This window comes from Pholis gunnellus (assembly GCF_910591455.1).
Source record: "Pholis gunnellus genome assembly, chromosome: 12".
Lineage (NCBI taxonomy): Eukaryota > Metazoa > Chordata > Actinopteri > Perciformes > Pholidae > Pholis > Pholis gunnellus.
Window position 1 is genome coordinate 24,486,372 of NC_136539.1, and position 17,623 is coordinate 24,503,994.

Genomic DNA, 17,623 nt, shown 5'->3' on the forward strand with positions numbered 1-17,623 from the left:
GTCATTAGAGTCCAGTAGAACCAGTAGAGTTATCAGAGTCCTTTAGAACCAGTAGAGTCATTAGAGTCCAGTAGAACTAGTAGAGTAATTAGAGTCCAGTAGATTCAGTAGAGTTATCAGAGTCCAGTAGAACCAGTAGAGTCATCAGAGTCCAGTAGAACCAGTAGATCTTACCTTTGACGATGAGGTTGGCCTCAGTCTGGAAGTCTTTGGCGGTGAGTTTAACTTGTCCGGCTTCATTCAGCCGAACGTCCCTCAGAGTGAAACTATGGACTTTAGCCTCCGCCTTCAGCACCACCTGTTCAACAGAGTCATTGCAGGGGTTTAACCTTCCCTGAGTACTACCTGTCAGGTTAAACAGAGTCAGTTATAGTGGGGTTTAACCTGTCCTGAACACCACCTACCTAACATGGATTCAGCAGTAGGGCTCTCTGTTGGATGGTCAGTTATGTTTCAGAGTCTTTTATAATAGTAATATTACATATTATAATGGTAGCTTATCAGACTGCAGATACATCAGCTGTGAGGTTCCACAAGGAAGCTGCTTAGGCCCCTTTACTGTTTTCTATTTTCACAAATGATCTGCTCAGCACGACGCCCCCAAATTGGGGGGCTCTCGAGCTCAGAGGGGGGAGCATATACCGTCGAAAAAATGTAGATAACGAGAGCTAAAAATATGCATGTATACATGTACACGGCCGAGCAATACATCGCAGAGCATGAGAATTCAACACAGAATCCAGAGATATCTTCAGAATTTCTCTCTGTGAAACCAGTACAGAGCTGTGAGCCAACAAACACCAGAACAACAAACTGCTTATCCAAAAAAGATTCCAAGCAGGACCTTACCTTCACGAAGAATCACAAAAAGACCGGCATAATCCCCCGTTTGTCTGCTCAACACTGCTCCTACATATGTTCTGTGTCTCTCTCCTCTGTTTCCTGGTGAAAGGGGGGTCAACCTAACGTGTGGGACCCGGGGGAGGGGTCAGACTTTTGGCGAATGGAATTTTAGGCTTGGGGTGAGCAGCGTTTTTTCGATTTTTACTGGCTAAAGACTCAATCAACACCAGGCTTTCACTACCGCATTCGTAAGACACTGACGCATCTGAAATGGTGTCAGCTTTTCTTTCAGGCGAACCTGAACATTTTCAATTTGAGCTGTGTTCCATCTTCATTTAGTATTAACCAGTAACATATACTCTGATATTTACACATCTGATACAATCTCACAAGTGTTTCTGTTATTATAACATCAAAATTGTTCAAATAGACCTTGTAGTTAGAGATTTACACTCTCTTTAGTATGGGTATGACATTTTCGAGCAGAGGCCTAAAAATAGGGCTCTTGTTTAAGAGGAAGGCCAGCATGGTAATGTATGCAGATGACACAACACTGTATCATAGCACTGCTTCAAATAAACATGAACTATTTAAACTATTCTGATTGTACTATTTAAACTTTCTTTGATTGTACTGTTTTAACTGTTTGTTTTATATGTGTTGTCCTTTCTGTGGACTCTTAGGGTTTATCCTGCCCTGAATACTACCTGCCAGGCTCAACAGAGTCAGTTAATGAGAGGGTTTGTACTAGCCTGAACAGCACTCGTCCGGTTTAACATAGTCATTGTATTAGTAGGTTTTACCTTTCCTGAACATTGTCTGTAATATGGAGACATCACAGAGTCAACGATTTGGGGGATTTCTTCCCTAAAGTCTGCCTGCCAGGTGTCCAGCATGCACTCAAGAGTCAGCCACATCGTTGTTGTTTTTCAACCCTTCACATTGTCTGTGAGTTTCACAAGACACAGAGTTGAGCTGAAGTTTTGGGTTCTGGGGTCTGCAGCACGTGCACGGCGAGTCAGCTGATCCTGACAGCTAGAACGAATGCAGGCAGCTGATCGGCTTCCCCCGATTTAAACAGCTTGACCTTTGACACCTGAAGGCTGATTTTACCTCCACAGACTGTATTTCACACCAGGCCCACAGAAACATAACCCACGAAGAGGAATTAAACATTCGGTGTTTATGACATCATTACCTTAAGAATAACAACAACAAAAACAATTATCTGTATTTAGTTTTAATATTTTAAAAACGTTTCAGATTGTTTATCATGAATCATTTTTTGTTGTTGGTTTCAACATTAAACTTATTGTTTTGCTGCGTTGTGATTGAGACAGATTCAAATAAAAGCATTTATGTTTCTTCAGATATTATTAGATTTATTCCTTATTTTCAGCTGATAAAAGACAAACTTTGTTTTTCTTTTTTCAATGTTCACATCTGAGTCAGAGTTGCTCAGCAGCTCGTGTTGTTTCCTCTAAAGACAGAAAGTTGTTTTGGTTTCTTTAAGGTCTCGTAAACTTTCACTTTATGAAACAACAAACTGTGTTTCATAGTTTTATTATTATTATTATAGAACTTTCTTTGCTCCCTGATTCTGTTGTTTTAAACTCTTTAAACTGGAATATTAGTCGTGTTTATAATAATACATTTATAAATGATAGTTCAGATGTCTTTGTTCAGTTACATTAATATTTAACTTTAGTTTTAACCCTAATCTGAGATCAAATCTATGACTTTACTTCTTAACCACAGAATAAATCTTTGATGGTTTCTGTCTCCGCTGCGTCTCAGTTAACCTGTTTATTTACTCACTTTATCTTTAATATTGTAAGAAAACAGATGTTTTAAACCAGCTGCAGCAGCTTGTCGACCGAGTAACGTGCAGTAAATCTCAGAGAGACTGTGTGTGTCATCCGACACCTTCAGAGTTCTTCGGTTCCATCTGAGAATCAAACTAATCCGAGTCAGAGCACCGCCTCTCCCTCGCCTCTTATTTCAGCCTGAAACCAGTAAAGAAATCACTTCCAGCTCCTCTGTGGAGTGATTTTAAGACTCAAGCTGTCAAACTGCTGCTGTTGCCACCTGCCCTGCGCCTCCGTTAAAAATAACCCCGTAGAAACGCTTGCAGGGCAGAAAAAGCCTCGCTGCACCGCGTTCTCTCAAAACCAGAATGCTCAGCTGGAATCCTGAACCTCCAGCAGCAGCAGGCCCTTATATGAAGATCTGCAACAGAGAACCTGAAACAAAGTGTACAAAGTGGACCCCGGATCTGGACCCGAACCAACCCACGAGGCCCCCCCGGACCCCCCCGAGGAGGAGGAGGAGGGTGTGACTGCATGTCAACAGGTGTTGTGTGTCAGGAAGTGAGTGGTGCTTTGTTTTGAGGACTCAGGTGTGTCAGGACTTACTCTGTCGCTCGGTTGCAGCTTGGAACCCCCCAGGAACCACTCAACAGCGATGCCCTCGTAGGACAGCTCGCACTCGAAGGTGGCGGTCTCCCCCGCGGTCACGGTGGCGTCGTTCAGGGGTCTCGCCAGGCCGATGACTCGGGCTTTGGATTGGGGAGAAGACATGATTAGTCCCCCCCCCTGAAACAGGTCAATAGATCCAAAAACGAGAGAATAATCCTCAGAGGCTCGTCCTCATGGTGGGGCTGAGCTGAAGGTGGACGCCCTCCGGACAACTGCAGACGGACACCCCGGGGACTCGGCGTTGGGGGGCTAGCTCATTAGCATGCGACCTGCAGGAAACCAGTGAGGGACAGGGTCGCGTGCTCCCTGCCAATCACTGCCAACCTGCTCTGGATAAGGCATGCGGTTTCTAAAATAACCGAGGTCCCCGATTGGCTGAGAGCCCAACTCTGCCAAACCTATCGGGGGGGGGGGGGGGGGGGGGGATTCAATCTGCTCCTGTCAATCAACAGGCTGACATTTTTTCCTGGAAAAGGAGAATGTGGAGCTCGTCGCAGGAGTTACCCAACGTCCCGCTGCTGAAGACTGAGAGCCGTCATGTAACCGTGTCATGAGATCCAGGATGTAACAAGCTGCAGCGACTGTTTACAGGCTTCCTCACATAAAGCCTCATTAAAGCCTCTGAATCACAGTTAAAGGCCGACTGTGTGTTTCATCTGGATCTGCTCCTTCAGGAGCACCAGACTGATCCGGGTCTTTATCGGAAATATAAAGAGTTCAGATTTAACGGTCAGCGAGAGTTTCACGATTTATTTTGAGATCTAATTCAGAGCCGCTGATTCCTTCACTGTGAAGCTTTAACTGTTCTACATCAGGATCCAATGTTACATCTAAACACTGACTGTTGAAGATATGACAGCGTATCAGGGACCTTCTACCTAACAAATAAAGAAATAACGGAGCAAGAGGAAGGAGCTCAAATTCAGAGAAATTTTACAAGAATTTACCAGAAAGAAAAGGTGAATATTCTCAAAACTCACACCGTTAAATAACAGAAAGACACAGATAAATGTTCTGATGATCATAAATAAATACTAAGATCATTTAGATGTTTTACACTTTTACGAGTTTCTATAATATAATATAATAAAAAGATGAAAGGCCCTGATACATCATGATACGTCGTCATATGAAGAAGATCGTTTGTTCTTTACTCATTTGATCTTTTATTTATAAGTGTTACTGAGTCATAACTAAATATATTCGGTTTCTTTGCAGGTAAACTTGATGTTTGCCGGTTGGATGAGAAGAGTTTCTACTTTATCAGAAGAGTTTCACATTTTTCAAATTTCTCAACAAACTATCGTTACGAGTACAAACTCCAGTTTGACTCTTTGTCGTCCTGAAGCTTTAATCTTTACAGCAGAATGTTATCTGTCTGTTCTGCAGCAGCTCGCGTTTCTGAAATGTGAAATTCTCTTGTGAATGTATGTAAATACTTTATACGTTAATATTTTACTAACAATCAACAAGAAATGAATCTTGTTGGAATAACCCTGAAAGTGTCAAGAAATGTTTTCAATTTGCTATAAAACAAACTAATTAACACCCGGCTGTGTTCCTCTGGTGCAGAGGCTGCCTGTGAGCACCAGGACCCTGAGGAGGTGGTCTCAGGAGGCTAAAGACGCCCTGCAGGACTGCTTTGAGTCGACGGACTGGGATGTGCTGTGTGGACCACATGGGGAGGACCTCAACAGCATGACGGACTGCATCACTGAATACATTACATTCTGTGAACAGACCATTCAACAGTCATTCCATCCCGGACTGTACGCTGCTTATCTGAGGGACGAGCTCAGGAGAGTCCAGCGCGACCTGAAGGTGAAGCTCAGGGAGGGCAAGGACTCCTCCAGGAGGAAGCTGGAGGCTCCAGGAGGAACAACGTGAGGGAGGTGTGGACGGGATGAAGCAGATTACCGGCTTCAAGGTTGGAGGAAGACAACCAGGAGGCTCCCTGGAGAGGACCGACGAGCTAAACTCTGTCTTCAATAGGTTTAGTTCACAGCCGTCATCTGTCTCCTCCTCACACCTCAGCTCACAAACACCTCGGCTGCCCCCCCCCCCCCAAAATCCAGGAAAGGCGGACTTTCCTGGATTTTAAGCCGACTACAAACAAATGTTTCCATAAACTGTCTGTTGATTGTGTCGGTGTTGTTTCTGTCACCTTTGACCCTGAGCTGAGCTGAGGATTTGGCATTCGCTGCAGAGAAGTCTACACTTCCGGCCATGTCCATTTTGCAGTTGAAGAGGATCAACATGTGTCGGGCTCCCTCTTCCTTGATCTCCACATCCTGAGAACAAAAGATAATCCACCGTTCAAACAATCAAAAGAATCAGTTCATCTCAACCTGGAGCTCAAACTAAACGTCTTCACAGGATAAAGTCTCATCTTACAGGAGACGGGTGGAGCATCTCTCCTTTCAGCTTCCAGGTGGAGTGAAGATCCTCCTCTGAAATCTCCGTCTCAAACTTGGCCGTCTCGGTCTCCGTGACCTCCACGCTGTAAAGCGGGCGGACGACCTTGATGTCACGCTCTGCAGAGGTTTAAAAAAGAAAGTTAAAGAAAAACCAAAGGTGGAGCTGAAATCCGCCAGAAAAACACAGAAACATCGAGTAAGAACAGTTTCATGATGTCGTGTACAGAGAAACAAAGGAGACGGCGTCTCATGAGGACAAACAGTGAAGACATGAAGACGTGACGCTCATTCAGAGCGACTCACAGTTTGTGCTAAAGCAGAAGACAGTGAGTAACTCCATGATATCACTAATATTACAACTTCTTTATCAGTATTGTTCTATTATCATTGTTGGTAGAAGCAGAAGTAATAAAAACATTTATGAACAAATTAATAATTATCGTCACATTAACAAAAACTTTAGTTTTATAACTTGATTGTGAAATGTATTTATATATATATATATATATATATATATATAAATATATATATATATATATATATATATATATATTTATATATATATATATATATATATATAAATATATATATATATATATATATATATATATATTTATATATAAATATATATATATATATATATATATATATATATATATTTATATATATATATATATATATAAATATATAAAGGTGTTATTAACACTTATAGACAATAGTTTGCATTCAATTTCAAACTGTCTGTAAATATGTTTTATAAACACATTTACAGACAGTTTGAGCTCCTAATTCATTCCTGCTTTTATCATTTATTTAATTTAGAATATAATCTATTTTAAATCATCATCATTTTGCATTCATTTAAGGGAACTAGATGTCTTGTGCAGGAAAAATGGTTGAATTGCACCATGAAATAATAAAAGAAATAACAAATGTACATGAGTATGATATTATCATAAGATGTATATGAACGCTCGTATGAACATCTGAGTGAAGAGACATTAACAGATTCATGTCTCCATTATTTCTTCAGAGTTCATATTAGTGTTTCTATACAAGTACAGTCAGCCGGAGTGAGAGGACAGTGATGGAGGATGGATGGGAGATGAGGCCAGAGAGGAGGCGGGGTTTCGGTCAATGGTGGTGGGCGGGGCCAGTCCTGACTGGGATCTGGGGGGAGGTTCCTCATCGCAGCAGGTATTACCTTCGATGTTCAGGTCGGCGGTGGTTTTGTCGGTGCCACAGTCGCAGGTGAACGCTCCCATGTGGCTCTTGGCCGCCTTCTTGATCACCAGCATTCGCTTCTTGCCATCCGATTGGAGGAAAATGTTCTTGGAGGGAAAGATTTCGTTACCGTCTTTGAACCAGCGGACCTCGGCGGCGGCCTTGCTCAGCTCACAGGACAGAATGACCTCGTCCTTCTCGACGGCGGTGTAGTTCTGGAGCCGCACCGCAAAGTACAAGTCACCCTCTGCAAGAAGACACGTAACAAAACAAACCAGTAACAACCAGCAACAGTTTAGAAACATGGGAGGCCAAACGAGTCATCAACGAGGTCAAGTCTTCAGTATCATTTCTGAGAATTTACAGCTCAAAATGATACTGACCGAGCACGGTGAGCATGGCCTCTGAGGTCTTGCCCATTGCCTCCACTTTGATCATGGCGGTGTCGTCGACGGTGACCTCCTTGAAGGCCAGCGTGTGGACTTTCCCGTCCTCGGACATGTGCACCACCTTGCTGGGGTGCAGACGGACGTCGTTTTTGTACCAGACCACCGGGATCTTGTCGTGAGAGAGTTCCACGCTGAACTCGGCCGTTTCGCGCTCCTTCACGGTCACGTCTTTAATGGGTTTGATAAATTCGAGGCGAATACCTGATAAACAGAAATTATACATATATATACATGAAGGGAATTAAAATAGAGTTGGAACACAGTTGAAAACATGAACACAGACATGAACACATACAGATTATAACGGTGATGATGTGTTTAAAAGGCCCAGAACACATCACACCGTTCCTGCCCAACACAACCATTTACCTTTGATAATCAACTTTCCAGACGTCCGTTTATCTTCAGCCTCAAACATGTATTTGGCTTCGTCTTCGTATCTGGCAGATTTTACAATAAGAGTGTGTTTCTTTCCCTCCACCAGGAGTTCAAACTTATCGTCGTTTGACAACTCCTGAGATCCCTTCAGCCAGCGGAAGCTTTTGGGCTCTCTAGAAATTTCCAGCTCAAACTTTGCCTCGTCCTTTTCAAACACGTGCACGTCGGTCAGCGGTGTAATGAACGAGACCGGGACCTCTGTTGATTCAGACAGATATACAGTCGGTATCAAGGTTTCATTCTGCAGCGACCCATAAAACTACGACAAGATCTTAAAAGGAACCAGTGTGCTCCAGCTTTTTCATTTTCAAAGAGGTAAACCACGAGCACAGCGACGTTAAGACTTTGCAGGAGAAAAGCTCACCCTTCACTTTCAGGTTAGCAGAACTCTTGGCGTTGGCGGCGGTAAACACCACCTCGCCTGTTTGAGGCACTTTGCAGTTGTACAACACCAGCGTGTGTTTGGCGCCGTCCTCCACAATCTCAACATCCTGCAGACGACCGACAAACTTTTCAGTAAAAGAAAACCCTCTGGTCAACCCACGTTCATCTGTTAGCTAACAAGAGATCATGATTCACATCTCAACCCTGAGAAGGTTTGACATGTGACGTCACAAGATGAAAGTGAATCAAAACCAAAGGTTAAGAGAATATCTGCTGAGGTGTTATTTGAAGAGACATACGGCGGATGGACTGAGGACTTCTCCGTTCAGTTTCCATTGGCCGTGGACGTCGTCCTCACTGAGCTCCACCTCAAATCGAGCGGTCTCTCCATCAAACACCTCAACGCCGTACACCGGCCGGACCACCTTGATGTGGCGAGCTGACGTTTAAGACAGGGGACAAAAATTCTCACTGAAGACGTTCAGACAAACTTGACATTATTACAAAAACACAGTCCGTACAAATACGTGAGACAACAGACGGGCACAAACACGAAACAGAAACCTCCATTATTGTGCAACCTTTTCATAGGACCATAGAAAACCAAATGACCTTCCAGTGTCCTCAATTCTTTCGGACACATCATTGCCAAAGAGTAACGTCTGAGGAGATCTTTTGGTTCTATATGGACCTGTGACAGTATCGAGGTGCCACAGTTCTTCAGAATATACTGAATAACAATAAAGGGGTTTGTTTCTTCAAAGAGGGGGTGGTTCTGGTAGAGGAACCGTGAATACCCTTCAAAGCACATAAAGAGACGGACAAGAGTTACGGTGGAAGAACACTACAGGAGAGGACTGATCTCCAACATTAGGCCGATAATAATATAATAATATAATAATAAGGGAGAAATTCATCAGAGCTTCCGTCTCCGATGAACCCTTTGACTCTTGTAGTGTGTTTCTACCGTTTTCATGAGGGTGGAGTGATGGGAGAGGGACCACATACAGGGGATGACAGTAGTAATTAAGAGATGATGGAAAAACGGCAACAAGAAAGATGGCGACGGGTCTGGAGGTTGTGTTAGGAGGCGGTGCAGATGAAAGGTGAGCTACAGAGGTGAGCAAAACTAACTCTTTTGTTTTTACCTTCGATGTGAAGCGTTGCCGTCGTCTTGTCGGTCCCACAGTCACACACGTACTGTCCTTTGTCTTTGTCCCCGACTTTCTTGATGACGAGGGATCTGCGTTTGCCCTCGGCCTTAATGGCCACCACCTTAGAGGTCTTGATCTCGGCCTCGTTGTGGTACCACATGACATCCACGTCTTTGCTGAGCTCGCAATCTAGAACCACCTGGTCTTTCTCCACCGCGGTGTAGTCCTGCAGCTTAACTGTGAAGTACGCGTCTCCCTCTGGAATGGGGACATTTTTTGCGTGACTCTCAACACATATACATGTGAACTACACACAAACAACACATGTACAACATCAGTACTACACAAACATATATATGGTCCAAGGCCAACAAAGAGAAAGACAGTCAAACAAGACAAGACAGTAAAACATCATACAAATACATAATGAGTGACACAAACATGGACAAATAGCTGTGAGGGAAGAAGAAGACACACACAGAGGACAGACAGAAGACAGATGGATTCTTGCTGGTTTACCTATGACCGTCAGGTTGGCCATGGAAGGAATTCCTTTAGCCTCGGCCTTAATCTGGCAAGTATCATCTAGAGTCACTTCCTTTATTTCTAGCACGTGTTTCTTTCCGTCCACGTGCGTGACCACCGTTCTGCTCGGGTGGATTTTCACATCGTTCTTGTACCAGGTGACGGGGACGTTCTCGTGAGAGAGCTCCAGCTCAAAACGAGCCGTGTTGCCTTCCTTCACAGTTTGGTCCTTTATCGGCGAGATAAATTTGAGCCTGATACCTATAGTTGTATTAGTAAAGCATGTGAGTTAGTTTGAAAGAGGAGTGAACCAACTCAATGGAGTCATAATAATAATAATAATAATAATAATAATAAAGGTCCGGTAGTGGTGGTCCGGCACTTACCCTCCACTGTGAGTCTAGCTGTGGACGTTTTGCCCAAGACCGCAATTGTATATTCATCCTCATCATCAAATTCACAGCAGTTTATGATCAGCATGTGCTTCTTTCCATCATCGATGATGTCATACTTTTGGTCTGTGGTGATGACGTCGGCGCCTCTGTGCCACATGACCTTAGAGACGTCCTTCGTGATGGTGCATTCAAACTTAGCCTGTTTCTTTTCAGGCACAATAATGTCCTTCAGCGGGACAACAAAGTCCATTTCGATTTCTGGGTTTAAAAAGGTGACACAGGTACAGAACACATCAACAACACGACAAAACACATCAACAACACGACAAAACACATCAACAGGTGCAACAGACTACAGCCAGTGGCCAGTTTACTGGGTTGTACGCCTCTCTGGAATCCTACCAAAGGGATGTTGGGCGGTATTTATGTGAAACACCCACAATGTTCCGGTTGCAGACTAGATTGTGGCTCATTGATGGTACACACAGTTAATCCCATCATGTCCAACAGTGGAAAAGTCTTCAGGTTGTGCAGGTCGTCTAAGCAAAACAACGTCTTTGCGTTCCTGGGATGGTCTTCGGAGCAGGACGTTGAAGGACTCTACAGAGCTGTCATGTCTTGCTGGTAAAAAGCGTTTTTCATGAAACATTCAACAAAGCTCTCGTCATGAGGAAGGACCGGTCCATCATCTCGTCCAGCCGGCACCAAATTCTGACTTCAGCTTCATCAGGATGTGACAAGAATCTTCATTCTTCAGGCCAATTCATCACCAGTTACCTCCTATTTGACCATCTGACTGATTTAATGTTGATTAAATCAAATAGTTACGGAACAGTGATGTTGTGTCTGGTGGAGGGACCCATTCATGAACATGGTGTTCATTTAAATAATAAACTGGCCACTGACCGTACCTTTAACATCAAATATTCAACCACAGACGATACAAATTTACGATTGACCATCGTCAACAACAGACATTTGAACAAACGACAAATTAAACATTTTCCTCTGGACAGACAACAGAAGAACACACCGGACACCATTTAGAGGAAATAGTTGTGATTCCACCCAAAATTGCTCCTCTTCTTTCCGGCCTGCATGACGTCTCAAGAAATGCCTCAAATAATGAATGAAACTCTTCAACCCTCTTCAATAAAGATCTAAGGTCCGCTGTTACGTGCCATAAAGCTTTATTTCATTTCCCACAGACCTTACTTCTTTATTTTTTACAGCTAATATCCTAAAGTCATGGTACATTTGTAACTCCGGTCCCAGACACCAGAAGTACTTCTTACCTTTGACATTGAGCATTGCGCTGGTGATGGCGTTCAGAGCCTGGTAGGACACCTCTCCCGCCTGATCCACCTGGCAGTTCTTCAGAATGAGTCTACGCACCCCACCCTCCATCTGGATATCGCACATCTGGTGAATACATCACAGCACATTTCTATAAATAAAGTCATGAAAATGGCCATGCAAAAGTAGAAATACATGCATTAAGTAACATTTTGTACAGAAACAAGTCCATGAAGTCGTACCGGGGATCTGGTCAAAACCTCTCCTTTGAGCTTCCATTCTCCTGGAACATCCTCCTCAGAGATCTCCGTCTCAAACATGGCGTCTTCCTTCTCCACCACCTCAACGCTGGCCAGGGGCTTCAGGATATCCGCCTCCCGCTCTGAGAAAGAGATTTTAATTAGTACTCGTAGATATCAACCAAACGATAGAAGGATAGATAAACGTGTTAGAGGGGCTGAAGTTAAAAGGAAGGAAAGTAGCTAGATGGATAAACCTCCAAGTGTTAGCTTGGCAGTGTAGACGCGTCCTTCCACCTCCAGGGAGTATTCTGCTACGTCCTCGGGCTGACAGTTCTTGATGGTGATTGTCAGCTCCTTTCCATCCTTCTTGATCTCCACCTTGTCAGAAGGAGTGATCTCGGTCTCTCCTTTGAGCCACTTCCAGTTGGGGGTTTCCTTGAAGAGCTCACATTTAAATGTAGCAGAAGCCTTTGGCTTCACATGCTGGTCTCTCAGCGGTTTCACAATCCAATCTTTGATGATTTCTATTGGAGTAGAACATTAAAGCATTAAAGACACGATGTGTACCTTTAATATACTAAATATAACATGCAGTCTAAGGCAGGGCAAGCAGTTTTCTGACATTACTGCAGTTTGAAGTGATGCTTAAGGAGAGAAATTCAAGGTTTATCCTAATCTGAACTTAGCTGCAGGTTACTAACTGACAGCTACTTCTGGACATCAAGATGTAAAACATTGTTCAGAAGAATTTAAATATATTGTTGCATGTCATCAGTGTATTATGACATGCTATTTTAAATAGCAATGGGCCACAAAGGTGGTGCCCCTCGGTACTACAAGCCATTCCTGTTCAAATCTGGACCCGCATACAGTCCATAGCAACACTGGTATTGATGTATGCTACTGTGTTTAGTGATATGTTCAATATTGTGCTCACCAATGACTTTGACAGTCGTTGCAGTCTTTACATCTTCCTGGTTGGCCACTTCACACGAGTAGATCCCCGTTTCGGCCTCAGTGGTGTTCTGGATGGTCACGGAGTGCTGCAGACCGATGATGTTGATCTGAATCTTGCCGGCCTGTTTCTTCAGAACCTCTCCGTTCCTCTTCCAGATCACATCTCTCTCTTTGTTCAACTCACAGGTCAAATACAGAGGCTGACCCTTCATAGCTGAAGTCTCCTCCTCCAGCTCTTTGATCCACTTCACAGGTAACTCTGTGTGGAGATTAAAAACACAAAGCAATGAGATATTTGACTACTTGTACTATTTCTGGTCTTCACAACACCAAGTATCTTTGGTTTTATTGTTAATTACCTTCAACAATGAGCTTGGCTTTGCATGAGATTTCCTTGCCGGCGTTCTTGGCTATACAGGTGTATTCACCGGTGTCGGACAGCTGCACATCAATAATGTTCATCTTGCGATCTTTGCCGTCAGAGGTGAACTTGTGTTTGGGGTCCTCGCGCAGGTTGTTGTCGTCTTTCATCCACGTAGCGATGGCGGTGGAGGGCGAGACCTCGCACTCGAACAAGGCAGACGAGCCGATGGACTCTGCTTCCTTCAGCACGATGTCCTTAATCTTCTTGATGAACTTCAGGGGGACGGCTTTGAGTTTGAACCCTGCGAAGGGTTCCTCTGGTGGCGACGGGCCCTTTCCACCGGGCCTCAGGCCACGGCCCCGGCCTTCTCCAGGGGACGGGGTCTGCTTGGCTAGAAATAGAATAATTTAAGAGAATGAATTGACGTTTTGGATTTCAAGAAGAGTTCTGTGGCATCACCAAAAAGGATGGAGAACATAACGGGAGAGTTCATAGGTTTACTTACGTCTCAGCCCTCTACCTCTACCTCTTCCTGCTTCTTCTGCTGGTTGTCCCTCTGTTCAGAAACAATTCAAATGAATTTTGCTGCACACACTGTGATCACATGTCAATGTGCTGGGAGATATGTAAAGTCCACTCGGATGGATTGGTGAATATGAAGTGATGGTGATGGTAAATATATGAAATAATGATTTTACACCATGAAGAGATGGAATAAGGAACCGAAGTGTAAAGACGGTATGAGAACACATGTTGGACTGATGGGAATGGAAAGACATTAAAATGACAGATGCACAAATAACAGAACAGAAATGACAGAAAGTTATGGTATGGAGATGGTATGGAGATGGATATTTGACAAACAGAATGATAATTAACATAAACACAAGAAGGAGATCGCATCACACTTAAGATACGATGAAGAAGAGACGATTATGATGGAGGCATGATGGTAGAAATGGGTAGAGATTATTCAGGAGCTGTTTTAAGGGGCCGCCCACCACCTCACCTCTCCTGGTGACCCCTGGAACCTCGAGAGCTCCTTCCTCTCCTTCACCCTCCCAGTCTTCAGAGCCGTAACTGTCCCGGGGAACCAGCTCCCAGCCCCAGGCCTCTTCTTCCTCCTGCTCCGCCTCTTCCTCGGCTTCCTCTTCGAACACCTCCTCCTCCGGCTGGGTGGCGACCTTCTTCATCTGGACGGCTCCAGGAGAGACCTCCTTCACCAGAGGGATCCTCCCTTTGACGGGCTTTGCCGGTTCTGCAGCCTCCTCCGGCGACGGCTTCTTCAGGACCTTTTTGAGAGTAACAGCTTCGACAGACTCTCTCGGTGAAACCGTTTTAGGAATCCTTTTGAGTTTATCAATACTCGGTATCTTCTCAACAGGGACTGCTTCTTTGAGCTTCTCAACTTTTGGAGATGGAGACTTCTTCAGCTGAACTTTCTTGAGCTGCGCCAAAGGCGTCAGAGCCACTTCTTCTTTCTCCTCTTTCGCTTTGGGTGTGACTCCCTTCTTCAGCTGCAGAGGTTTGGGCTCCTCAGGAACCTTTTCTGGTTTCTTAACAGAAACCAGCACAGGAGACACCATCTTCTCTGCTGGAACCGCCTCTACCACCTTCTCCGGCTTCTTCTCTGGAGCTTCTGGGATCTCGGGTTTCTTCTTCTCTGGCTCTCGTTCTTTTGGTTTTTCGTCTGGACTTGTGCGGTGGCGGCGCTGCAGTTCATCGGCTGGCTTCCTCTCTTTCTCATCTGCTGGTTTCTTCTCAGGCTCTTCTGCAGCCTCTTTGGAAGGCCTGGAGAAGGGCTTCAGCTTGACGCTCTCTATCTCTTGTTCCTGTGGTGGGATTTTCTTCACCTTGGTGGGTGCTTTGACCTCCTCGGGCTCTTTCTCTGGAGTTTTCTTTTTATCTACTGGTTTTGGCACCTTGGCTGGCGGCTCCTTCTCCTTTGGAGGAGCTTTCTCTGGTTTCTTGGGAGGTTCTTTGGTTTCCACCTCTTTGGGGATCCTCTCTAGCTTCTGGAAAGGTACTGCGTCCCTGTCTGGTCTCTCCTTCTTGTCCTTCTCCGGCTCCTCAGCTGGTTTAACAGGCTTTTCAAATGGTTTAAGTTTGACTACCTCTGCTTCAACCTCATCTGAAGGCAATCTTTTCACTTTCTTCAAGGCTGCACTCGGCGGAGCAGGTTCCTCTTCCTTTGGTGTCTTGGGAGTTTTCTTCAGAGAAATCTTGTCTTCTGGTTTCTCCTCTGTTGGAATGGGTTTCTGGCGGGTCCATGCATCTTTAGGAGCTTCTTTCTGTTCCTGTTCTTTAGGCTCCACAATTTCTGGCTTTTTCACCACATCCGCTCTCTCTCGAGGTTTCCTCTCCTCTGCAGGTCTCCTGGTGGCGACGGACATCTCGACAGCTTCTTCTCTGTGCACCAACTCCTCAACGTGAAAGACTGTGGTCTTGGTGACTCTCTGAGGTTTTTCCTCTTCTTCAGCCTCTTTATGTGGAACTGATGGGATCTTCTTCAGTTTGATAATCTCCTGCTCCTCTTCCACTTCCTTTATCACTCTGGTTGTTTTCCTCAAAGTGGGAATCTCAAACGTACCCTCCTCTTCCGTGTGAATTTTTCCTTTTTTCTGCAGAAGAATTTCTAAGGTACCAAAGGTTTGACATTACTTATTGACACGCAACTAACGACAACAAACAAACACACACATATTCTCATATGAATCATTTAGAAAAAGAGAAAAAAAAACATAGAAACAGAAAAAGAAATCAAAACATCCTATTCCCAAATGTTTTGATATAAAACTAATACAAAAAAAGAATACGGGAGGTGTGACTTCATGGCTGCTGATTGATGTATACTGTATGTACTGCAGTGAAGTGATGGTAAATCTGAGCTCCTACCTTTCTTGACTCCTCCTGGTGCTTGGACGGGTCCTTTGGTTTCATCTAATACAGAAGTATAGTTCAGAAAATTGTTAATTAGGTAATTTAGTAGTCACAAAGAGCATTTTAACTGAATTAAAAATGGAAAGACCTTACCAGACACATTCAGAAATAAGTCAATGTTCTAATACAGAATGAGGACGACATATGGGATGAAGTGATGGAAATACAGACCAAAGTAGTCCAGTATCAGTGGAATGACATAAGAAATGTGTAAAGACAGCAGGCTAAGAGGACACGTGTGGCATGCTCGAGATCAAGAAAAATGAATAAATGACAAAAAACAGACAACATGAAAGTGTTCTGCTGCTGAAGGTCTGAAGGTCATATCGACCAGAAGACGGACTAACAATCAACAACAACACATGGGAGGTTATGTACTCCAACAAAGAGGTTCATTCTCAGTCCTTAAATACTTCTACCTGTTTCAGGAGTTGTCTCTTTAACCACCACGGGTTTGTGTTCTTCCACCTTCTTGGTTGGTTCTTCGGCCTTTACGACAGGCTTTGTCTTGGTCACTTCAAGTATAACAAAGAGGGAATCGAAGTATTTTGAAGTATCAGTAAAACACAAAACGCTTTTTAAGAACCTACAAGAATTCTTTTCAGAATTATTAGGATACCTGGTTTTGCTTCTTCTTGTGGAGTAATTTTCTTCTCCAACTTCTTGGTTGTGTCAGTGACTTCAGGCTTTTTGGCAGCTTCTCGATCTTTTACTTTGATCTCTTCAAGTACAAGATACACAAGTTTATATTGATATTCAACATTAATCACCACCAAGAGTCATGTTTGATCAAGAGTGACGTTCTTTTACGAATGCCTTCACAAACACAGACATACAACACATTGAGAAGAGAAGATGAGTACCTTCTGGAGGAGCAGCTGGCTCTACCAGAGCTTCTTTGAGTTGTGGTGGAGACTCCTTCTTCACAGGAACTTGGAAATTAAATGATATGACAATCAGAACCTCATTAAGACGGATGGGGTGAGCACTGAACCATGCAAAGACAAAAACAAACGATGGAAACAAACACAAGTTGGAAGTTTAAAACTGGAAGAAGCTTCTCACCTCATCCGTGCATAACATTCTATCTGGATACACACACAGGTACAGTGAAACACAACAGACGCAACAAACAACAGAATTAGAACGAGTGATGAGGAAACCCCAACATGAAGCTGTGGTGGTTTAGATATCAGGTGATAAGAAACCAAGAGAGAGCGTCTCCGTTGACGGCGTGGTGGTTCTTCACAGTGCCCGAACACAATGGGTGATATGACATGATGTCATGAATGAATCTAAGAAATCCTTAAGAGGGTGAAAAAACCAGGAGGTGCACAACGACGTTTGGTGCTCAGATCAAAAACACGTGCTCGGTGACACATAACATATTTCCCTTCTATACCTCTGGAAGAGTCTTGAAGGGCGACACCTTCTGGTTCCAAAGACAGAACCCTGGTTTCTCTGACGGACTGAAGCCGCTGAGCTTCTGCCTTCCTGCTGCTGATGGTTTCAGCCTCC

At 44.0% G+C, this 17,623-nt stretch overlaps 1 protein-coding gene across 1 annotated transcript in view; it reads right to left on the reverse strand.

Moving 5' to 3' along the window:
- The window catches only part of ttn.2 (titin, tandem duplicate 2), a 202,061-nt gene that overhangs the window by 94,077 nt on the left and 90,361 nt on the right, over positions 1-17,623 (reverse strand). Inside the window, exons 94-115 of the mRNA XM_079170044.1 lie at positions 16,969-17,037; positions 16,725-16,826; positions 16,525-16,620; positions 16,061-16,105; positions 13,671-13,721; positions 13,161-13,556; positions 12,782-13,060; positions 12,099-12,368; positions 11,845-11,984; positions 11,602-11,728; positions 10,298-10,564; positions 9,906-10,172; positions 9,381-9,644; positions 8,532-8,671; positions 8,213-8,339; positions 7,780-8,046; positions 7,345-7,611; positions 6,942-7,208; positions 5,715-5,854; positions 5,485-5,611; positions 3,258-3,400; positions 175-298 (exon numbers count right to left, since the gene is read on the reverse strand). Of these exons, the coding sequence (XP_079026170.1) occupies positions 175-298; positions 3,258-3,400; positions 5,485-5,611; positions 5,715-5,854; positions 6,942-7,208; positions 7,345-7,611; positions 7,780-8,046; positions 8,213-8,339; positions 8,532-8,671; positions 9,381-9,644; positions 9,906-10,172; positions 10,298-10,564; positions 11,602-11,728; positions 11,845-11,984; positions 12,099-12,368; positions 12,782-13,060; positions 13,161-13,556; positions 13,671-13,721; positions 16,061-16,105; positions 16,525-16,620; positions 16,725-16,826; positions 16,969-17,037 (3,975 nt within the window). The remainder of the gene's footprint in view (positions 1-174; positions 299-3,257; positions 3,401-5,484; positions 5,612-5,714; positions 5,855-6,941; positions 7,209-7,344; positions 7,612-7,779; positions 8,047-8,212; positions 8,340-8,531; positions 8,672-9,380; positions 9,645-9,905; positions 10,173-10,297; positions 10,565-11,601; positions 11,729-11,844; positions 11,985-12,098; positions 12,369-12,781; positions 13,061-13,160; positions 13,557-13,670; positions 13,722-16,060; positions 16,106-16,524; positions 16,621-16,724; positions 16,827-16,968; positions 17,038-17,623) is intronic.